This window comes from Oryx dammah, unplaced genomic scaffold (assembly GCF_014754425.2).
Source record: "Oryx dammah isolate SB20612 unplaced genomic scaffold, SCBI_Odam_1.1 HiC_scaffold_20, whole genome shotgun sequence".
NCBI lineage: Eukaryota > Metazoa > Chordata > Mammalia > Artiodactyla > Bovidae > Oryx > Oryx dammah.
This window is the reverse complement of record NW_024070204.1, coordinates 5,049,311-5,072,961: the sequence shown is the minus strand read 5'-3', so window position 1 is coordinate 5,072,961 and position 23,651 is coordinate 5,049,311. Positions and strand designations below refer to the sequence as shown.

The 23,651-nt window shown below is 49.8% G+C and overlaps 1 protein-coding gene across 1 annotated transcript; it reads left to right on the top strand.

Annotated features, from left to right (window-relative positions):
- Positions 1-14,181: 14,181 nt before the first annotated feature.
- Positions 14,182-22,643, top strand: MED10 (mediator complex subunit 10). Its single transcript, XM_040262383.1, has 4 exons — positions 14,182-14,409; positions 15,282-15,365; positions 19,422-19,524; positions 22,029-22,643. The coding sequence occupies exons 1-4, from the start codon at positions 14,288-14,290 to the stop codon at positions 22,125-22,127; spliced, it is 408 nt and encodes a 135-aa protein (XP_040118317.1). The 5' UTR covers positions 14,182-14,287; the 3' UTR covers positions 22,128-22,643.
- The last annotated feature ends 1,008 nt before the right edge of the window (positions 22,644-23,651 follow it).

Genomic DNA, 23,651 nt, shown 5'->3' with positions numbered 1-23,651 from the left:
AGGACCGCTGAGAACGGCGGCCAAGCCCACACTCACTCAACTCTCACCCTCAGAGGCTCCTGTGGATCGGCTCCCACCCAACAGCATTCACTCGTTCCTGCTGGACAGACCCGCAGTTCTTGTCCGAACCCCAACAGCGGCCCAGGACCTGGGTCGGCATTCAGGTTTTCAGGTCGCAGAAAGTAGTATGGGTGTGACAGTTAATTGCATTTCTCAACATGGCTGGGCTAAGGGGCCTCCTGATAGCTGGGAAAACATGGTTTCTGGGTGTGTCTGTGAGAGCATTTCCAGAAGGGATGAGCATTCAACTCAGCAGAGCAAACAAAGACCCAGAAAGGAAACGCATTCAACTCAGCAGAGTAAACAAAGACCTCCCCCCTCACCTGTGGAGGGACTGAGCAGGTCAGAAAAGCTGAGGAAAGATGAATTCACCATGCTTGAGTGGAGACATCCATGTCCAACCCATGGACGTCATCACTCCTGATTCTTGAGCTTTTACACCCCTATCAGGACTTAGGTTTTAAGCTCCTCTGGTTTTCAGGCCTTTACGCTGGTACTGAATATTCCCCGGAAGGACTGATGCTGAAGCTGAGGCTCCAAATCCTTTGGGCACCTGATGCGAAGAGCTGATCATTGGAAAAGACCCTGGTGCTGGGAAAGATTGAAGGCAGGAGAAGGTGGGGGGCCGGCAACAGAGGATGAGATGGTTGGATGGCATCATCGACACAGTGGACTTGAGTTTGAGCAAACTCTGAAAGACAGTGAAGGCCAGGCAAGCCTGGCGTGCTGCAGTCCATGGGGTCACAAAGAGTCAGATGTGGCTGAGCCACTGAACAACAGCAACAGAGCTACATGAGTATCAATAAGCTGCACGTCTTACCAGTTCTGTTTCTCTGGAGAGCCCTGGCTGGCCGGCCACCGCCCCCAGGCTCACTGCCTGATCGGTGTGCAGGTGGGCCTCTAGCCACCGCCACTGGCCAGCTCTTCCCCGGTCCGGCTCTGACTGCAGGGAGGACTTCACACCTTCCCTTTCCACCGGCGCCTGAACAGAGCTTCCCAGCCAGGCTCCTGCTCAGGAAACATTACCTGTGGGAGTCGGGGCACAGTGCTGACTCTGCCAAGGCGCTTAGATCCCAGCCTCACATCACCTGTCCCCAGCACCCCTCGGGGGCACACACTTATTAAACTGGAATTGATGAGAGTGATCCGGAAGGTGTCCTCTGCCAAGAGCCCACAGGAGTGAGTCATCCCGGCCAGCCTTTGTGCTCAGGGAAGGCTACATAGTAACCTTTGTGTGAGGGTTGGAAGGGCTATTTCCCTGGGGAGGCTCGGGGTGGCGGGGACAGAGAACCCTTGTTTGGGCTGCTATGGGACTGCCATGGCGATTGGACGTCCAAGGGAAGGCTCAGAAGCAGCAATTCAACAGCTAAGGTGTTGGGTTTTCAGGTGGACGAATACTAGAGGGGTTACTTATCTGTCCATTCATTCAATAAACATTTGTTGAGGATCTTCAGTGTGCTCATCACTGAAGAACAAGAAAATTAACCACAGTCTCTAGCCTGAAGCAGAGGGATAATTCAACAACTGCCTATTCTATAATACGATATGTTCTATAATAATAGTTATGGATGATAGTAACTATTGGGCTTCCCACGTGGCGCTAGTGGTAAACAACCTGCCTGCCAACACAGGAGACATAAGAGACATGGGTTTGATCCCTGGGTTGAGAAGCTGCCTTGGAGGAGGACACGGCAACCCACTCCAGGATTCTTGCCTGGAGAATCCCATGGGTAGAGGAGCCTGGTGGCTACAGTCCATAGGGTTGAAAAGAGCTGGACATGACTGAAGCGACTTAGCACGCACGCATAGTAACCACTATAATAACTATAGTAATAGTTACAGAATGCTCAGCTGCCAGGGTCCAGCCCTGGTGGATCCAGGGAATTCGAAGCGGGGACGGAGTCGGCGTCTTAGGAAAGAATTATTTAATTAGAGATATAAAGAGATATTAGGAAAGAATAGTGTAGTAGGAAAATTAGTGGAGAAAAGAGACTGATATTCCTTGGTTTACACGGAAAGCTAATAAAGTCTCAAGGCAAGAAACTTGCGCTGTCTACGTTAGGCCACAGGCGCCCGCTTGAATAACAAGGGTGCCCCGCCTTGGGCTCCCTCTCGTGTGGGTCTTAGAAGCCCGGGCAAATAAGTAGACATGGAGAGCCTCCGCATTCCAAGGGATCAGCCTGAAAAAGAGAGGGAGGGAGAGGGAGAAAGAGAGAGAGAGAGTCGACACAGGGGAGGCCAAGCTTGTGCAGAAACCCAATAACTTTATTTTTAAAAGGTGTTTATATACCCTAAGTTTTACATAATGGAAGATACAGAGTCATGCAGAGGCAGCAGTCCTGACCCTTTCTGTATATCATTTTGTATACAAAAGGTCTCAGGTGATTTACATTATCTTCTGGCCAAGAAGACTGTTAACACTTTATGGCTCTCTTCCTTAATGAATGTTAATCTCATTTCCCCTCAAGTGTTTTTCTTTAATCTGCATCATCCTCAAAGCACTAAAGTTACATCCCTATAGAACAAAAGTGCAGTCGGTTATAACAAAGAAGGTACTTAACTCAAAGATCTATGTTGCTACTTGTTTTTTTTTTTTTTCTATATACCAACTATATCAACAAATAAAAGATAAGAAAACTTGGCACAAGTATTGGCTCAACAATGAAACCCTTAATCAGGCCTATTCTAATGATTTTGACTCCTCAGAAGCCCCTACATTCCTAGGATGTTTTGAGCTTCCTGTGCCTCTCGTGGTCAGGAGGCCGCAAACAATCACATGCGCAGCTGTAAGAGTCCTGTAGGCAGGCTAGAAAGCCATCAGAGGGGTTTTTGGATTGAAACACTCTTGTTATACCCAGGAGACTTATTATCTAAAAGCTCTAAATTAACTTTTTCCAGAAAAAGGTGGTGTGGGGACAGCCCCTGTTAATGTCAGAAGCATAAGCGAAAAGCATAATGGCAGGCAGACTCTGGTTTAGAGGGTAGATGCTTGAGAAAATCCAGCGAGGCTCCCTTAAGGCCAGACTTGCCTTTGCCTGTTGGACCCCTTAACCTCTGCCACGGGCAGGACTCCTCATGCTGGCTCCCGGCACTCAATGTGTGTCAGACACTGTGTAAACACTGTACCAGTCTCCCGTCATTTATCACTCCCAAGAACTCTATGGAAAAAGAGCCTGTTTCCCCCGTTGTATAATAAACAGAGAAAACAGAGGCACAGAGAGGTGAAGGGACTTGGCCAGTGTCTACACAAATGGTAAATGGTGGAGCCTGACTCAAACCCACATGTATCAGCTAGTGCAAAGCTAGATGCTGTGACAAAGAGTCCCCAGATTTCATAGCAATAGCTCATAATTACAGAGAGATATTCTGAGTGTTTTACATTATTACTCCATTTGCTTCTTGCAGCCATCTGAGGTTGCGTAGTTTTCACCTCCCCAGGACAGTGATGAGAGCTGAGGCACAGGACATTAAGCAACTTGCTCAAGGTCACACAGATATTAAGCGGCAGAGCTAACTAAGTGGAATTGGAACTGACAAAGTGACCCCTGCAGGTCATTGCCATAACCACCCTGCCACACTATACTGATACTGACTTCTCCCCTACTCTCAACAGTTTTGAGTCAAGTGGTCCATACTTGTGGGGTAAGTTTGCTCTGCTAGGCATCCCAAGACCCATATTCCGTCCATGTCTTTATTCCTCCATCCCCAAGGATGCCAGTGTCTGATAGAGTATCCACTGCTGACAAGGCTATTTTACAATTAAAATGTGATTCCTCAGCTGCCCTAGCCACATTTTAAACGCCCAGGGGCTACCACCTTGGACAGCATAGGTCTAGAAGATTTCCATCATCTCAGGAAGATCTACTGGATGGTCATTGCCTTGTCCAGGTCCAGGCAGAGACATGAGGGGAGTGGTCATGGAGAAAACCCAGCAGCTGTGTCAAGTCCCAGACCCAAATCTGGCCACATTGCTTCTGCTTGAATTTCTTAGTGTCAAGGCCGTGCATGCCTGGGAAATGTGGACCAGACAGGCAGTTATGGGCCTGACTTCACTTCCATTTCTATGGAAGAAGGAAGCTCAGTTCAGTTGCTCAGTCGTGTCTGACTCTTTGCATCCCCATGGACTGCAGCACTCCAGGCCTCCCTGTCCATCACCAACTCCCAGAGCTCACTCAAACTCATGTCCATCGAGTCAGTGATGCCATCCAGCCATCTCATCCTCTGTCGTCCCCTTCTCCTCCTGGCCCCAATCCCTCCCAGCATCAGGGTCTTTTCCAATGAGTCATTTCTTCACATCAGGTGGCCAAAATATTGGAATTTCAGCTTCAGCATTAATCCTTCCAATGAATATTCAGGACTGATTTCCTTTAGGATGGACTGGTTGGATCTCCTTGCAGTCCAAGGGACTCTCAAGAGTCTTCAACATCACAGTTCAAAAGCATCAATTCTTCAGCACTCAGCTTTCTTTATAGTCCAACTCTCACATCCATACATGACTATGGAAAAACCACAGCTTTGACTAGATGGAACTTTGTTAGCAAATAATGTCTCTGCTTTTTAATATGCTGTCTAGGTTGGTTATAACGTTTCTTCCAAGGAGCAAGAGTATTCTAATTTCATGGAAGAAGGAAGGGTGGGTTTTATTTGGGTTCCGCAGTCTCCACCACGCTCACCTGCCTGAAGGTGGGGTCTCTGGTTTTAGCCTCTAGTGGGTCCACTGCCTTCTCAGGAGAGAACAGGTTCCAACGTGCCAGAGCTCTGGCCAGAGAATTACAGTTCTGCCTGAGGCAGGGAGTGAAAACAGTCCTGAAATGGACTAGTGAGTTCCTCAAGTATGGGACAAAAGCATGCAAGGGCACTTCCACGCAGAGGGAGGAACCCAACAGAGGCAGGAGTCAGGGGCATCAGGGTCCAGCCAGGCCCTGGGGTGGCAAGTACTTGCAGTTCATTCTTTTTTTAAAAAAATTAGAAAATTTATTTTTTTGGCCATGCCCTATGGCATATGGGATCTTAGTTCCCTGACCAGGGATTGAACCTATGTCTTCTGCCTTGGATGCATGGAGTTTTAACCACTGGACCACCAGGGAAGTCCCTTGGGATTCCTCTTGAGTCCTGGAAACTCTCAAAGGGGAGATGAGGGCTGCGGCCCAAGTTGCCGGAGGATGAGAATCTTCAGACTACGCAGTCTACTCCTCTGAGGGTCTCATGTCGTTGTTCAGGCAGGTGCACCTGCTTGCCCCACCTAGCCCACCCACAGAACTGGGGTAACAGAGCAGAGCAAGGACGTGGGGGTGTGTGGATGGTGTTACGCAGAGAGTGTAAAAATCTACCGCAGATTATTAGTATTATTTTAATTATATAAAGTATATAATTAATAATATTATCATTAGTTATTATTAGTTAATGTTAATGCTGCTGCTGCTGCTGCTACTAAGTTGCTTCAGTTGTGTCCGACTCTGTGTGACCCCATAGACAGCAGCCCACCAGGCTCTCCTGTCCCTGGGATTCTCCAGGCAGGAGTGGGATGCCATTTCCTTCTCCAATGCATGAAAGTGAAAAGTGAAAGTGAAGTCGCTCAGTGGTGTCCTATTCTTAGTGACCACATGGACTGCTGCCTACCAGGCTGCTCTGTCCGTGGGATTTACCAGGCAAGAGTACTGGAGTGGGGTGCCATTGCTTTCTAGCTAAAGTTAATTGGAGAGTTAGTTTGTGGTACAAGAAGAACAGCTTGACTTTGTGCGTGTTTGGTAGAAGCTCGCAGAAGGGGACTATGTTTGTTCAAGGCCTGTCACATGCTGGGTGCCATGCTGGAGGTTTTACGTGTTTATGGACATGACCTTGATTCTAGGATGAGAACGCTAATGATCAAGGTAATTCTTACAGCCATGCAGCAAGGAAGTATTAGGACTTTGTCCCTTGCTGGCCACACCCGAGCTCCATCTGTAGACAGTCAGGCAGACTCAAAGAATGCCATTTGGAATCGTCTAGGGCCCAGGGCCACATCTAGGGCTGTGAGGAGTCATTTGCTGGAAAGTGTGAGGGTGTCGCTCTCACATCTCGTCACTTGTGAGTTATGCAGGCGCGTGCAGCACTGAGTGTTCAGTCACTCAGTCGTGTCCGACGCTTTGTGACCCCATGGATTGTAGCCCGCCAAGCTCCTCTGTCCATGGGATTCTCCAGGCAGGAATACTGGAGCGAGTTGCCATTTCCTCCTCCAGGAGATCTTCCTGACCCAGGGACTGAACCTGTGACTCACTTGTCTCCTGCATTGCAGGAGGATGTTTTTTTACTGCTGAGCCACCAGGGAAGCCCCATATTCAGCATTGTTTATATTAAAAAAAAAAAAAAGCTTTTTTTTTTTTTTTCACTTAAGTTCAGGGGAGTCAGTATGTCTTGTTGCAGAAGTGGAAGTCTCTTATCTATTTGTTGTGGGAAGAACGTGACTCAGGATTCATTGTCACCTCTGCCTCAACCACTTGTGGGGTCTTGGTAAGGGTCTTACCCTTCCAAGCTTCAGCTTCCTCACTGAAATTGGGGAGCAAATGTACCTTGCTTGGAGGGCTGCTTGAAAATTATACTTAATATATGTAAAGCATCTAGCATAATGCTTGTCTCTGAGCAGGCTGTCGGTGAACGGCCATAGTCATGATCGTGGTTTTGATTGTTACTTGACCTGATGTGGTGCCTGCGAAAAAGCAGCTCTCAGATCCCTAAGTGTAGTGGCAAGAATGGACCAGAGGCCCCAGTGCTCTGCTCGGAAATATATTGCTCCCAGGGACTGCTTCCAGCCAGTGACTCGGTGAGGCAGGAATATTAAGTCATGTCTGAGAGATGTGGGAGTCTGCTGGCAAGGGATTTGGGTTTGAAGACTCCATAGTGGTCTTCCCTAACTCTCCCTAGAACTGCCCTGCCGTCTAAGATGCTTCTAGCCTGCCAGCTCTCCCCGTTCCTTCATCCCTCCTCCCCTCACGCCTTCCCTCCCTGCATCCTTCTTTCTCTCCTTTTCTTGGGGTCAGAACTGCACTTTGGTCCGATGGTTCTCCCAGTCTTTTCTGATTCCTTCCCAATTTTCTTTCACCAATATTTCTTTTAAAAATGTCTTGGATGCTCAATCCCATCTTGGAACGTGCTTCTCACAGGAGAAATACTGGCACAACTAAAGCCATTTTCCAGAAGCTTAGGAGGTTGATACTAGTTCTGGCGTCCCTCGCAACCAAAGTTGTGCAAACCTTGACCACGGCCCCTCTCAGCTTCCGTCTTCCAGCAGAAGGGTTTTGATATATTTTGCTTCATCTTCTGACACAAGCTGCTTCTTGTTTGCTTATTTCAGGTGCTCTTTGCTGGCAGTGTCCCGGTTCTCTTTCTTGATCAGAACCAGAAGCAGGTGTTCTCCACCCTTGGGCACAATGATTTTCTGCAAAGTGAGGATTTGCTTTCTGGATCGTCACATTTGGAAGAGCTTACTTGCACCCAATGCATTTCTCTTCCAAGTGTTTAAGACAGACTTACAGTTCTGCTGAATGTCATCAGTTTTTACACCAGGGTTTGAGATCTCAGGACTTCAGCAACGTACTGAAGGAGCTAACAGGGTGAAAACTGGCATGAAGTCTAAAAGGTTTATATTCCCGTGTTTGTGTGTATAACTGGCTAAAGAGTTAGATGTCTCAGCTTTTCCCTCTTTCCGTAATGCTACCCCTGTCTCCTCTTGAACTTGTGGCAAAACTTTTCATCAAAACTTAATGGTGAGTGTCAACTGCATACTTCCATTTCTGATTGGCTTACATGACAATCTGTAGGTGACAGCAGTGTAATCTTGTCACAGGTTCATCGCAGAGAATTTCAGGTGGAACAACAGATGTTTCAAGTCAAAGCAAGTGGAAGAGAAATCTTACTGCCTCTCAATAATTACTAGTGTAAAACCAAGACACAATTTATTATTTTTATGGCACAAATCACGCACTTTCACTGGCATGTGACCCCAACAGAATAAATGGTAAATCTGATTTATTTGAACATTCATGTGTCAATGAGGTACTTACGGAAAAATGCTTTCAGCATCCTTACCAGTTGGAATTATTCTGCTTCTCAATTCTGTATTTAAGGAAGCTTTTCTGGCTTCCATTTCACCATGTATGGTGCACATTATAGTGGCTTCCTCTTAGGGTTATGAAGAATAAATGAGATAATCCATATAAAGGGCTCAGCAAAATGCTAGATGTTGGCCTCAGTATGATCATGGTCGTCATCACCATCACCATGATCGTCATCAAAGCAACAGAGCAGCAAATATTCCCTTCTGCTGGAGCTGCTAATGTGCGGAAAAGTCACAAAGAGAAACGCGGAAACCAGCTGTTTTGCCCTCTTGGTAGAATAGCTGCAGTTTTTTAAAACTTAAGCTGAATCTGGTTCTCAGAATAAATGAGAATGCATGGCAAAAAATGTTCCAAATGGCATCCCTAAAGGCCACGAGTGCTGATCGAGCAAGAAGAATGCAAATGGAAAAGAAAGAAAGAAAAAAATGCCTCCAGATTCCAAGGTCACAAAGTGTTAGAACCCTGGGAATTTCCGCAGGGCAGACCATGCTGACCTCAGAGGGGAACGGAAGCAACACCCTCAGGTCAGCAGAGCCCTGCGGGTTTGTGTGTGCAGGGTCCCACCAGGTGCGCCTCTGAAGCGCTGGGATTTCCCAGCCTAATTCTATTTGCTCTTGGAGCCTGGGGTGTTTACATCTTAAACCATTCCTTACAAACAAATCAACAATATTTACCATGCTCAGTAAAAGGAAAGCAGCCACAACTTAGCTGCTTCGAGAGGAAAAGCAAGAATTTTCCGGCTGGTCTCAGTGGACTTGAACGGCTTTTGGTTTCATCAGAGAACAATAGTCAATGGAACGGTGAGTTAGGGCAATGAGGACACAAATGATTTCGAGATTCTTTCAAACTCTGGGCCTCTCAGTGGATCTCAGTGGCTCTCCTTGGGATGGTTTCAAAAGTCAGACTTGAAAACCTCCCATTTCTATTCTCACGCTCACCAATGGAAATGGGAGAAGAGAGGAAAGAGAACATTTATGGGAACGAAAATGGGAGCTGATACTAGTCACAGATCACAAGAATGTAAAGAATGAGACCATGACTGTACTCATTGTGACCTGGCCTGAATTAAACGTCCTGTAGTCACAATACACAGAATGAGGGCTACATTCCCGAACGGAAGAGGCGGGTGTTACAGGTTCAGCTGCGTCCTCTCCAAAAACACACGTTGGAATTCTAACTCCCTGTCCCCAGGAATGTGACTGTATTTGGAAATAGAGTCTTTGCAGATGTAATCGAGTTAAAATGAGGTCACTAAGGTGGGCGATAATCACATACGGCTGATGTCCTTCTAAAAAGGGGGAATTTGGACAGAGACACGCACACGGGGAGAATGCTGTCAACGTGAAGGCAGAGAGCAGGTTGGTGCATTTACAAGTTAAGGCACAGGAAGGACTGCCAGCAAACCCCCGGAAGCTAGGAAAGAGGCTGGAGAGATTCTCCCAGAACGAATCGGCCCAGCAGACCCCTGGGTCTCAGACTTTGGGGCTCCAGGCCTGTGAGACCACACATTTCTATCCTGTAAGTCCCCCTGTCTGTGGCATTTTGTTGCAGCAACCCTAGGGAACTGATACAAAGGGCAACAGGGTCCCAGACCAGCTGAGTATAGGCAGAAGCAGCAGCGCAGAGCATCTCCATGCGACCTTGTGCACGGCCACAGCTGCTCTTAGAGACTGGTCCATGATGGGCTATGGATGCAAGCATAGGAGGCGGCAGCAACAACTTGCTCAGTTCAGTTGCTCAGTTGTGTCCGACTCTTTGCAACCCCATGGGCTGCAGCACGCCAGGCCTCCCTGTCCATCACCAACTCCTGGAGTTCACTCAAACTCATATCCATTGAGTTGGTGATGCCATCCTACCATCTCATCCTCTGTCGTCTTCTTCTCCTCCTGCCATCAATCTTTCCCAGCATCAGAGTCTTCCAGTGAGTCAGCTCTTCGCATCAGGTGGCCAAACAACTTGCTAAGTGCTGAAAAAAACAGGGAGGGGGAGCACAGATGGGGCTGTAAGTTTAAACCTCAGAAGTACCCATTTCTCTTAATTATATGGAGAGCAAATTGCCCCCAGGGTCTACTTGACAGAAAAGATGGCTTCCTGGGGAGTTACATCCGTGGTGAAAAAGCAGGCATTTGGGTTCTGTCTGTTGCTTGCTTTGTTTTTTTCCCCTTGGCCTTCAAATAATCAAAAACTGTTTAGTGAGCTAGTTTGCATACATCTGGGACTCTGGAGGATGTCTAAGTTTAGCTTCCTGTCATCAGAATTCCTAAAACACAATTGGGAAGCTAAGGTATAAGATACCTTGGGATTTTAAAGATGAATGGGAAGTACACAGAGGTTCAGGGTCAAAAGAAGCAGACAATGGGGAGGACAGGAGCGACAGCCCAGTGCTGCTCCTGTGACCGTTTCTGCACTGGCTGCTCCAGCACAGTGCTGAAAATTGGAGTGATAGAGAAGACTGAGGCGTGTTCATGATGTCAGTGAGTATTTCCAAAGTTCTATCATTAAGTCAAATGCCTTCTCTAAGGTTATAGTTGCTGCTAAGTCGCTTCAGTCGTGTCAGACTGTGTGACCCCATAGACAGCAGCCCACCAGGCTCCCTCGTCCCTGGGATTCTCCAGGCAAGAACGCTGGAGTGGGTTGCCATTTCCTTCTCCAATGCATGAAAGTGAAAAGTGAAAGTGAAGTCGCTCAGTGGTGTCCGACTCTTCGCAACCCCATGAACTGTAGCCTTCCAGGCTCCTCTATCCATGGGATTTTCCAGGCAAGAGTACTGGAGTGGGGTGCCATTGCCTTCTCTGAAGGTTATAGTATCTACCCTCTATTAGGACCAGGAAGTCTCTATTAGTTTTCTCAGAGGTTTCTTTGTTAAAGAAAAAACTAACCCATCAATCAAGACCCTGATGCTGGTAAAGATTGAAGGCAGGAGGAGAAGGAGATGACAGAGGATGAGATGGTTGGATGGTATCACCGATTCAACAGATATGAGTTTGAGCAAACTCCGGGAGATGGTGAAGGACAGGGAAGCCTGGCATGCTGGAGTGCATGGAGTCACAAAAAACCGGACACGACCGAGCGACTGAACAACAGCAACAAATCAAGCTGAATTTTATCGTGTCTATTTAAGAATCTATCTGAGATGTTTCTCTGCTTTAATCCTCAATGGATTAAACACATAAAAGATTTCATAACACTCACTATTCTTGAGGTCCTAGGAAGAGCCCAAGAGATAATTTTTTTCCCAATGTGACGTGTGACAGACTGAATTTTCCAAAAATGGCTTAGAAAGATCTCAATTTCACTTGTCCTTCCAACAACCGGCTTCTCATTTCTCCCATTGAGAGACCGGGGTTTTGTTCCCTCCCTGGGAAGCCATCTCTGTGACAGTGATGGTGGGAGAGATGCTCGTGGACTCTGGAGGCAAGGCCATAAAAGGCAGTGCAGCTTCTACCCACTTCTCCTGAGCTATGTGCTCCTGGAACCCAGCCAGCATGAAGCAAGGATGCCCCTCTTCAGAGACTTATGCAGAGGTCCTCTGGTTTCTAGCCTACGGTCTAGCTGGGCTCCCAGCTAACATCCGCTATCAATGTGATGGCTATGGGAGTGGCCATCTTGAAAGCAGACCCACCGGACCCAGCCAAGCCATCCAGCCAGTGTGGCACAGAGCAGGGGGCAAGTTATGAATGTCATACACAGTCCACATTTCAAATTTGTGAGCAAAATAGAGGCAGATAGTTGTTTCAAGTCACTAAATTTTGAGGAGGCTTGTTTATGTAGCAGTTGATATGGCAGAAAGTGAAGAGGAACTAAAAAGCCTCTTGATGAAAGTGAAAGAGGAGAGTGAAAAAGTTGGCTTAAAGCTCGACATTCAGAAAACGAAGATCATGGCATCCGGTCCCATCACTTCATGGGAAATAGATGGGGAAACAGTGGAAACAGTGTCAGACTTTATTTTTTGGGGCTCCAAAATCACTGCAGATGGTGACTGCAGCCATGAAATTAAAAGATGCTTGCTCCTTGGAAGAAAAGTTATGACCAACCTAGATAGCATATTGAAAAGTAGAGACATTACTTTGCCAACAAAGGTCTGTCTAGTTAAGGCTATGGTTTTTCCTGTGGTCATGTATGGATGTGAGAGTTGGACTGTGAAGAAGGCTGAAAGCTGAAGAATTGATGCTTTTGAACTGTGGTGTTGGAGAAGACTCTTGAGAGTCCCTTGGACTGCAAGGAGATCCAACCAGTCCATTCTGAAGGAGATCAGCCCTGGGATTTCTTTGGAGGGAATGATGCTGAAGCTGCAACTCCAGTACTCTGGCCACCTCATGCGAAGAGTTGACTCATTGGAAAAGACTCTGATGCTGGGAGGGATTGGGAGGAGGAGGAGAAGGGGACGACAGAGGATGAGATGGCTGGATGGCATCACTGAGTCGATGGACATGAGTCTGAGTGAACTCTGGGAGTTGGTGATGGACAGGGAGGTCTGGCGTGCTGTGATTAATGGGGTCGCAAAGAGTAGGACACGACAGAGCAACTGAACTGAACTGAACTGAACTGATCGTTCATACAGGATAATTGATTCAGTTTGCTAATATTTTGTGACTTTTACATCTGCTTTCAGAAGGAAGATTGGCCCACATTTTCTTCCATTTTTGGACTGTCCTTGTCTGCATTTCCTATCAAAGTTACATAACTCTTTAAAACTGAGCTGGAATGTATTGCTTCTTTTTCTAGTCTCTGAAAACATCTAAGATTGAAATTCTTTTACTGATGATTCAGTGGGTAAAGAATCTGCCTGTAATGCAGGAGACACAGGAGACATAGATTCAATCCTGGGGTCAGGAAGATCCCCCAGAGGAGGAAATGGCAACCCACTCCATTGTTCTTGCCTGGAGAGTCTCATGGACAGAGGAGCCTGGTGGGCTACAGTCCAGGGGGTTGCAAAGAGTCTGACTTGGCTGAACAGGAACACGATACATGATTAAAAAAAAAAAAAAAGAACAAACTAGTATTAAAAACAGAGCTTGATGTCTTTGGTTTCTTTGAGATTTTTGTCTCCTGGGCCAATTTTTTGGAAGGTTAGGATCTATTCTGATTTTGGGTTTTTATTTTTAGGTTACCTTTTGGGAGTTTCCTAGAAAATTGTCCACATTCTTCAAGTTTTCAAAATATGAATACAGGTTTCACTGTTACTGATTTATGTTCCCTCATTCATCTATAATATCGTGTATTTTCTCTCTTTCTGTTTTCCTGATGGACTTGCTGAAGTATGTCTATTTGACTCATCTTTTCAACAATCAGCTTTTCTTTACTGTTCATCTTCTAGCTTCTCTGGAAAGCAGAGAGAAAACTAATGAAAGTTTTCAATTATTTACAAACAGTACCTGTAATTTGCATTATAGTCGGTAAAGAATCTGCCTGCAATGCAGGAGGCCTGGGTTTGGTCCCTGGGTTGGGAAGATCCCCTGGAGAAGGACATGGCAACCCACTCCAGTACTCTTGCCTGGAAAATCCCATGGATAGAGGAGCCTGGTGGGGTACAGTCCCAGGGGTCACAAGAGTCGGACACGACTTAGTGACTAAACCACCACCACCACCTGTAGTTCGCATACTCAGGCGAAAAAAAAAATAGTCTTTTCATCGTGGAGTAAATCTAGTCTTTCCAAGTAAGGCCCGCTGGGCTTCAGCCTTCTCCGCATTTTCTCTTCTAACAAACTTCAGGTAACGGTCAGGTCTCGTTTATCCCGATTTTACAGATGAGAACAAGAGGCTCAGAGGCTAGCGAACTTGCTCAGGGCCAGGGGAGACAGAGCAGGAACCCAGAGGCCCCCAACGCTGGCTCTGTGTGTCCCTCAGCCACGCCTGCAGGTCCTGAGGACCAACACTTGCAGCGTGCCGCTCACCTGGCGGGCTTAGGGATGCTGGGGCGGGACCGAGCTGACTCCGCCCCGCCCCGGCGGCCCCGCCGAAAGCCCCGCCCCTCGGCGAAACCACGCCCCATACCCCGCCCCGGCGGCCGCGCCCACCGCCCAGGCCCCGCCCCATCCGACCCCCAGAGGAAGCGGAAGTGGTGGCGGACCCGGACGGAAGCAGGAAGCGGTGGGGCAGGACCACGCCCGCGGCGGTGTGAGGGCTGCGCGGCGATGGCGGAGAAGTTCGACCACCTGGAGGAGCACCTGGAGAAGTTTGTGGAGAACATCCGGCAGCTCGGCATTATCGTCAGCGACTTCCAGCCCAGCAGCCAGGCCGGGCTCAACCAGAAGCTGTGAGTGGCAGGCGGGGCGGTGTCTGCTGGGCCGGGGTGGGAAGCCGGGTTCGGCCGCGAGCCTTTGCCTGCCCCCCAGTCTTGCTCGGGGGCCTGTCTCTCCTGGTCCAGGCTGTGCGCAGGGGCGCTCGGCGCTGCTTCCTTCCCGCCTTGCCCTGGCTGGGACCGTCCCTTCAGGCCCCATTTGGAGAAGTCATCAGGGCCAGATAACAGTTTACTGTTTCTGGAGGAATTGCATGACGGTGGGTGCTGGGGGGCTGAGAGGGGCCGCGGAACGCTTGTGAAGTAGTTTTTCTGGCAACAGCCTTGTGCAGGCCCTGGTGCTAGGCCCCTGGGATGGACCAAAGGCGGAGTCAGATGCTGTGGATAAGGACTCGCAGCTCTATGGAGGGTTCAAACATAGCCGTGTTTGCAACCCCGCCTTCGTACGCAGTGCTGTGGGACCAGCCCGGTGTTCCAGGAAGGCTCCCAAGCCGAACTGAAATTAAACCAGGCCTGGTGGCTTTCTTCCCTAGACTCTGAGGATGGACTCTTGAAGGCCAGTCCACTGTGCCTCTCGACCGCCCCCCACCCAGCCTTGTTGTCTCAAAGGGTACACAAAATCTCAGAGGCTCCCGCCCTTATTCCTGTTGGTTTCTGACCCCTCAATATTGGTAATTCCTTGTTCAAAAAGAAAATCAAGGGATATGTGAGCATATTGTGTAACTCCAGAGCTTTCTGGGGAATCCTGAGCTAACCAGAGCTGAGAGCTGCGTGTCACCTGTTCCTGTGTAAGGAACAGGCCTCTAGAGCCCTCCTTGGCTTGGTGGGGGTGGTGCCCAGTGTGGTCATCTAAACTAACCTAATGTTCTCTTTTATTGCTTCTCCCCCAGGAATTTTATTGTTACTGGCTTACAGGATATTGATAAATGCAGACAGCAGCTTCATGATATCACGGTCCCTTTAGAAGTATTTGAGTAAGTGCTGTACTTGATATTCTGGCTCTTGTTTGGTTTTCCTGTAATGATTTCCTTATCATAGGGCTTTTCTGGCTCAGAGGGTAAAGAATTTGCCTGTGATGAAGGAGACCTGGATTCAGTTCTTGGGTTGGTTCCATCTCCTGGAGAAGGGAATGGCAACCCACTCCAGTATTCTTGCCTGGAGAATTCCACAGACAGAGGAGCCTGGTGGGCTACAGTCCATGGGGTCAGAAAGAGTCGGACACGACTGAGTAACTAACACTTTTCTTTGACCACCAGTGTTTAAGTGTCTGCTGTGTGGCAGGGATGGTCTGGGTGCTGGGCATATGCCAGGGGAAAAAGCAGAGAAAAATACCTGCCTTCATGGAGCTTCAGGGATTCCCTGGTGGCTCAGATGGTAAAGAGTCTGCCTGTAATGCAGGAGACCTGAGTTTGATCCCTGAGTCAGGAAGATCCCCTGGAGAAGGAAATGGCAACCCAGTCCAGTATTCTTGCCTGGAAAATCCCATCGTGGAGGAGCCTGGCCAACTACAGTCCATGGGTCGGCGCAAAGAGTTGGACAAGACCGAGTGACTTGACTTTGACTTTCATGGAGCTTGTGTTCTAATGGAAGTAAACAATTAAAAAAGATCTCAGTATAGTATTGTTGAAAAAGAGTTACAGGTGAATAATGGTTCTTGAAATATTTGAAAGACATTATAGGCTCTTAAGATCCTAGTTAGCTGAAAGGTTAGCCCCATGACTTCCTGACTTCTTTTTTTTTTCTTGAGAAGGAGAAAGTCTTAAGTGGCTATATTATAAATTAAAAAAAAAGGCAGAAACAACCCGAGAAGTAAGAATTTGGTGTCTCCCAGACTGCCCTGGCAGTAATAGTTCTAGGAGATGATAATATGTGCTTCATTGGGGAAAAAAAAAAAGTTCTTCAGAGAGGGATGTTTGGGATGGATGTTTAGTGTTTCCTGCGAGAGAGTCAGCTGCATCCAGGTATAGTCATGGCCTGGAGAGCGCCTCTGGGAAATGAACTCTTTTAGGTTTTATTAATCCAGGTTTTAGCGCCCTGATTTTGCAGGTGAAAGACCTGATAGGTAACTGCACTGTCTTGCTAGCTAGTCAGTGTTGGAGCTGAGGCTAAAATTCTGGGCTTGCTAAAATTTTACTCTATTGAATATTGAAGTATAGTTGATCTACAGTGTTTTAATTTCTGCTCTGCAGCAAAGTGATCTAGTTACATGAGTGTTTTTCTCATGTTCTTTTCCATTATGACTTCTCATGGGCGCTGCATGGGGTTCCCTGTGCTGAACAGTAGGGTCTTGCTGTGATGGTAGGATCCTATACAGACTGGTGTGCCTCTGCTGATGGCAAGCTCCCCGTCCCTCCCTTGCCCAGCCTCTTCCCCCTTGGCTGTTTTCTCCGTCCTGAGTCTGTCTCTGTTCATTTGTGCCGTGTTTTGGATTCCACATGCGAGTGGCGGCGTATTGTGTCTGTCTGTGTCTGTCCGACTGCACTTGGTGTCATGATCTCTGGGTCCATCCATGCTGCTGCAAGTGGCACTGCTTCCTTTCTGTTTTAAAGGCAGAGGAGTGTGTAACTGTGTATATACCCCGCGTCTTCTTTACCCTGAGCTGTGGTCGCGCTGGTGGTGTCTCCATGTCGGGGCTGCTGTAGACAGTGCTGCTGTGAACGTGGGGCCCCGTGTATCTTTGTGAAGCTTAGTTTTGTCTGGACATATGCCCGGGAGTGGGATTCCTGGATTATGTGGCAACTCTGTCTTTAGTTTAAAATCTTGGACTTGTGTTGTCCTTGACCAGGGCCAGTTCTCTGGGCTAAGCAGCCTTCCTCCCAGAGCTGGCTTGGAACAGCAAGAGAATTCTGGGGCTTTCTGCAGTAAAACTGCAGATGTAAACCACTAGAGTTCCTTGCACAGTAAAGGGAAAAGTTATCCTTATGCGTCCCCGAGTGTCAGAGGTGGAAGTCCTAGTCACAGCGCAGCTCAGCAGCCGTGCTCCCAGTGAGGAGCTCAGGCTGCACATTTCACGGGCTCAGCTCTGTCCTGTCTGCGGGCCGAGGGGCGCGGTGCCCAGGGGCGCGAGGTACAGTTCTAGACTCCTGGGGGTGAGGCGTGGGAAGGTGGAGCCCGATTCCCCTTCCCGGAAGCACCCTCATCAGAGCCGTGCTGGCCCTAAGTGTGTGGGATGAATAGATTGACAGATGCCGAGGACCACGCCTGGCTTCCGAAGTGGGGCAGAGGAGAGAGAGACCCCTGAAGGGGTGGGATGGCGAGGCTCTGCCATTGCAGCTGCAGACGCAGCTGGCCACAGGGCCGGCTGAGACCCCCGTGGGGCTGAGGTGAGCTGGCCTCCGGGCGCCCAGCAGGCAGCAGTGTGCACTTTCGGTCGCTCTGTGCCGGTGCAGGAGGGTATCCGCAGGGACTGCGCCTGTGGCAGAGGTGACGGTGTGAAGCTCGGCCCTCCCGGGGGGAGCTTGAGGTTGGGGAGTTGGCAGATGTGGGATTCAACCCTCGGTCTCCAAAGAAGCGTCTGATCTAGGTGACGTCATTGTCGAAAGGGTGGTTTATTTTGGACACTTGGGCCAGTCAGGTTTCTCCGCCCAGAAATGGATGGATTTTGCTTAGAATTAATCATAATTTTGGCTTTTTTCATTCCATCATTTCAAGTACATCCCAGTAACATGGGATTTCTAGAACTTTTGATTTATTAATATTTTGCTGTGTCGTAATTAAAGGTCAATTTTTATGCCATCAGTAATAACTTAATGTCTTTAATCTGAAGTGAAGCATAAAAATGGCACTTGATTGTTGCGGTTTGTTTCTTTGTTAATAATTCTGTTTAGGCAAGTGACTTGCAGGTCTTCAGGCAGACCTGTGGCCTTACCTGGGTAAAATGTGGATGTTTATCTAGGCGTGTGCTCAGTGAAGTCTTTGGGTGATGAAGACATTTTGGCGACAAGTTGAAATTTCAAGAAGTCATTTTATATTGTTAAGAAATAATTGGAGAGAATCTGTCTTCGTCCAAATCAAGTTACTGCTGTGTTTAAAATGGAAAACCAGCAAGGATTTACTGTCCAGCACAGGGAACTCTGACAGTGTTATGTGGCAGCCTGTCTGGGAGGGGAATTTGGGGAGAATGGATACATGTTTATGTATGGCTGAGTCCCTTTGCTGTCTATCTGGAAACTACCGACATTGTTAATTGGCTATGTGGTGGTGGTTTATTCACCAAGTCGGGTCCAACTCTTGTGATTCCGTAGACTGTAGCCCGCCAGGCTCCTCTGTGCCTGGGGATTCTCCAGGCAAGAATACTGGAGTGGGTTGGCATTCCCTTCTCCAGGGGATCTTCCCATCCCAGGGATCAAACCCAGGTCTCCTGCATTGCAGCAAATTGTTTGCCATCTGAGCCACCAGGGAAGCTCATACCCCATACCGCTCATACTCCATACTGCTCATACCCCACTGGCTATATCCCAGTACAAAATAAAAAGTTAAAAAAGAAAGTAGTATATCAGCCCCGTCTCTCCCCAGTCTGTGAACTGATCTCAGGACGGGCAGGGCCAGCTCTTCTGCTCGGGGCTCTCCCCTCCTGCGTCCCCTCCAGGACGGGGTGCACCCAGAGCACAACTGCTTCTCGGCAGGCTTCCTGTGTTGTCCAGGCCCGAGGCTCTGGCTCACACTTGGTTCTCTCTTGTCAAGAGCTGCCTGACCTTACAGGCTGTCATGAGGATGGAAAGGTGGTGAAACCTTTTGACAAACACAAATGTTGAAAAATGTATGCACTGGTGTGGCGGTGGAGCTTCGCTTGGGTTATAAGTGATCATCACGTGACTTCACGAGTTATTCATATGATTAGAAGTAACATGAGCACGAGTGACCCCTACATGTGTAGCGAAGGAACCCTGACTCAGCTGGTTCCTGGACACAGTTCCCTCTAAACAGGGCCATGTGAGCTTACGAGCTCTGCCGTTGTCTTCCCCCGTAAGGAAGCTGTGAGAGGAGGTGTCAGCCGTGAGGATGTTAACGGCAATGTTTCCTGTTTCCAGATACATAGATCAAGGGCGAAACCCCCAGCTCTACACCAAAGAGTGCCTGGAGAGGGCTCTGGCTAAGAATGAGCAAGTTAAAGGCAAGATTGACACAATGAAGGTAAGGGTCTTATAAATGGAAAGTGATGTCTGAACATCAAGAAATGCTCACCCCGCAAATTTGGTTGATAGACTTTGAGGCATCAGCTATTTGGCTGCATCACACGGTTGGTGATTCTGAATCGTGTAACAGGTTACTGCTCAGTTGTTTAGTTGCTAAGTCAGGTCTGACTGTTTGCGACCCCATGGACCGCAGCACGCCAGGCTTGCCTGTCCTCCGCTCTCTCCCTGAGTTTGTTCAGACTCCTGTCCATCGAGTTGGTGACGCCATCCAACCATCTCATCCTCTGCTGCTTTCTCCTTTTGCCCTTAATCTTTCCCAGCATTGGGGTCTTTTCAGTGAGTTGGCTGTTTACATCAGGTGCAAAGGATTGAGTTTCAGCTTCAGCATCAGTCCTTCCATGAATACTCAGGGCTGATTTCTTTTAAGACTGACTGGTTGGATCTCCTTGCAGTCCAAGGGACTCTCAAGAGTTTTCTCCAATACCACAGTTCAAAAGCATCAGTTCTCCAGCGCTCAGCTTTCCTTATGGTCCAACTTCCACATCTGTACATGACTGCCAGAAAAACCATAGCTTTGACTATATACAGACCTTTGTAGGAAAAGTGATGTCTCTGCTTTTTGATTTGCCATCTAGGTTTGTCAGAGCCTTCCTTCCAAGTAAATAGGTAATAAAATTAAATACCTCGGAGACGTGTCATAGCATAAAAAAATAAAACGATGTGGCAGTCTTTTAGGAAAGTCCCAGGTAATTTTTGTAGTGTTAGCTGTCATTGACTTAACTGCTGTTTTCATTTGTAAGATTTTAGTGTCTCCAGCCTGCACGGGGTGCCTCTGTGTCCCTCAGTCAGGCCCGTCCCTGCCACTGCAGGTCGTGGGCCTGGAGGCTTCTGTACCTTTCTGCTCTCCTCCTCGAGGATCCTCGCCAGCGGCCAGCTCAGGGCCCCTGTACCCGATTCCCTGCTCTCCACCGAGGCCCTGCTCTTTCCTTGTCTCCTGCTGGTGATCAAGTCCAGGAAGCCCTGCATCTTGTGCATGATGCCTGGAATTGTTTCCTTACACTGACTCGCTCATGATTCAGATTGTGGGGCGGGTGTTGCCGCCCCTTCCCGTTGGCCTCCCGACAGGGAACCCCCCTGCCTCCACCCCGGTCTTCATTCCTGCCCGGCCTGGCTGATCTCGAGCCCCGCCTCCTGGGCCACTCCCCTGCCGTCTCCTCTGCTGGGAGCCCCGCACATCCTCTGTGCCCTGCCCAACCTCCAGGGTCCGCATCTCTCCCCCTTCGAGAGGCCTCGCGGGGCAGCCTTCTCTCCATCCCTGCCCCGTGTCCCCCGTGGCCTGAGCCACGGGGCCAGGAGCACGAGGCGTATGTTGCCGCTGCCCCCAGGCGCAGCGTGCTGCATGGTGTCTGGCGTGCTGCGGGACGGCTGCGTGGGGACCGCGGTGACAGCTGGCCTGTGCTCAGGGCAGGGGCCCTGCCCCAGGCGCGGCTGTGCCGTGTTGGCTTGTGTGGCGCCCACGGTCCCCCTTCTGCTTTGTCAGCCGGAGCCCTAGCTGCTCTTGAACTGGGCATCATCCCCGTGAGCTGGGGTGGTTTGGACCGCCGTGTGGCTGAGCTGTGTCGTCCAGCAGGGGCCACCACCTCAGGAGCAGGGTCACGGCCCCTGGGGGGGTGCGCTCCCGGGTCCCCACGCTCCCGTCTTCCCCGCCGTCGGGAAGGTCGCCCGCCCGCCCCCCAGCAGTGATGCTAGCGACTGTGTGTGCAGCTTGTGTTCCTTTCTCTGCCTCTTGGTGTCATTTCCTGTCACCGTGAATGCCTCATGGGACAGCTCGTGTGCCTGCTGGGCCGCGTGCTGAAGCCTGCTCGAGCTCTGTCTTGGACGGTTCCTGGTGGGTTCCTGGAGTGTTGCTGTGCAGCCTCCTTTGTCGATGTCTTCCTGTCTTCACCTAAGAGCGGTATCTTTGTATATCTCTGCGGTATGGCTTTCTTGTACAGCTCGTTGTTAGAAAAGGCTTTGAGATGCTGGCCGGTATTAGCTGCATCTGAGGTCGGATTAAGACAAATACGCTGATAGCAAGGCTCAAGGAGCCCCAGCGTTTGAGGAAGACTGGTTTCTGGGTACTCCAAAAGCCTCACGCGGGCTGTGTGCATACAGTGACCTTGATGCGGTTTGAGTTAATAATCGCTCAGTTAAATATTCCGTGAAAATTCCTGTGCCGTGGGCAGAAACCCTCTGTGCCTGTGTGGCTGGCTCTTTGTCGTCGGAGGCAGGAGGGAAGAAACGGCGTTTGAGTGAAGCTTATCTTCCAGGCAGCTCTGCTATACCCGCCGCGGTCTCGGGCAGTCACCCGCTGCTGTGGGCCCGGGGTCGCCTCCGGGGCTGAGCACACAGCCCCGCGAGGGCACGGTCTCTTCTGAGCTCGAGGCTCGCGGGCGTCTGCTTTAACTCGAGTGGTGGGTCCCCAGCAAAAGCATGCTGACCGTGTATGTTTTTCCTTCTTAGAAATTTAAAAGCCTGTTGATTCAAGAACTTTCTAAAGTATTTCCAGAAGACATGGCTAAGTACCGAAGCATCCGAGGGGAGGACCACCCTCCTTCCTAACTGCACCCGCCTCTGTCTGAAGACCCTCCTCGTCCTGCAGAGTGTCATGGCCCTCAGGCTGCTGTGACTGAGCGCACTGTCCGTCCCCTTGTCCCCGTCGCGGGCCCCTGGGGACGGGGCCTGCAGGCGTGCCCGCAGTGCCCCCAGCCTGCCCTCCCCGGTGCTCCGTGTGGTCCTCACCCCTCAGACGGTTGGTGATCACACAGCTTTGAGCGTGAGGCGTCTGCGTCTCCACGGCCAAGCAGCCTTGGAAATAATGTGACAGGTAAACCAAATGTCTTTTAAAACCCGCGCTGACAGTTTTCTTTTAATGTACTCTTTCTGTTCCTTTTTTTTTTTTTAATGTCAAAACTGAAAAAAAAGGGAAAAATTGGTTTAATATGAGAAGTACTTTAAGTTGGTTTTAAGTACTTGAAATTGTATATTTTTGAGTACGGAGCATGAAGAATGCATTCAGTGGAACTGTGTTTCCAAGGATTTCAGTTTGCCTAACGTAATAAAGTCTTTAAATACTTATTGCTCCGTGGAAGTGTTTCTGTAACATTTTTATAATTTAGTACTGTGTGTCTTGTAAACCATGATCACTTTGCTCAAGTGTGAGGAATGCTGGTAAAATGTGTCCTGCGGGCATTGGAACAGGAGAAGCAAAAGCAGAAGGCAGAACTCGACGCCCCGCAGCCTGTCTCACAGGGGGCCTCACGGCTGTAGTGACCACAGTGCAGGAGCGTTCCTCCCCCGCCGCCCCGGGGTCCCGTGTGTCAGCCTGGGGGGCTGCACGGCGTTACTGTGCCCTCTGACCCCGCAGGGCCGCGCGGGAGGTGGTGTGGCTGCTAAACTCGGGCGATGCTGTTGCTGCATCCGTGGGCTGACTCAGAGCCGCAGTGGTTCTCAAGGGTCTCACAGACCACCCGCCCCAGAATGCCCTGGACTCGTTTATTGGGGAGGTGGACCTGTTGGGTCAGGGGCTCTGGGCTTGGGCCCCCGGGACTGCCTTTTTGGTCTCCTGCTCCCAGAGACTCTGGACCCTCTGGGATCGAGACCCACAGCTGGGGACTTCAGTCTCATGGTGGGGTGGGCGTGGACAGGGGCACCCACCCCAGTGACTCCGGACCCCCAGGATCGAGATCCACAGCTGGGGACTTCAGTCTCATGGGGGGGTGGGCGTGGACAGGGGCACCCGCCCCAGTGACTCCGGACCCCCAGGATCGAGACCCACAGCTGGGGACTTCAGTCTCATGGGGGGGTGGGTGTGGACAGGGGCACCCGCCCCAGTGACTCCGGACCCCCAGGATCGAGACCCACAGCTGGGGACTTCAGTCTCATGGGGGGGTGGGCGTGGACAGGGGCACCCGCCCCAGTGACTCCGGACCCCCGGGATCGAGACCCTTCAGTCTCACGGGGGGGTGGGCGTGGACGGGCACCCGCCCCAGTGACTCTGGACCCCCAGGATCGAGACCCTTCAGTCTCATGGGGGGTGGGCGTGGACAGGGGCACCCGCCCCAGTGACTCCGGACCCCCAGGATC

Bases quoted from the DNA above. Each gene is read 5' to 3' on its own strand.
- MED10 (XM_040262383.1), top strand. From the start codon at position 14,288: ATGGCGGAGAAGTTCGACCACCTGGAGGAGCACCTGGAGAAGTTTGTG. The intron at 14,410-15,281 runs GTGAGTGGCAGG...CTTCTCCCCCAG, and splicing joins GCCGGGCTCAACCAGAAGCT to GAATTTTATTGTTACTGGCT. The intron at 15,366-19,421 runs GTAAGTGCTGTA...TCCTGTTTCCAG, and splicing joins GTCCCTTTAGAAGTATTTGA to ATACATAGATCAAGGGCGAA.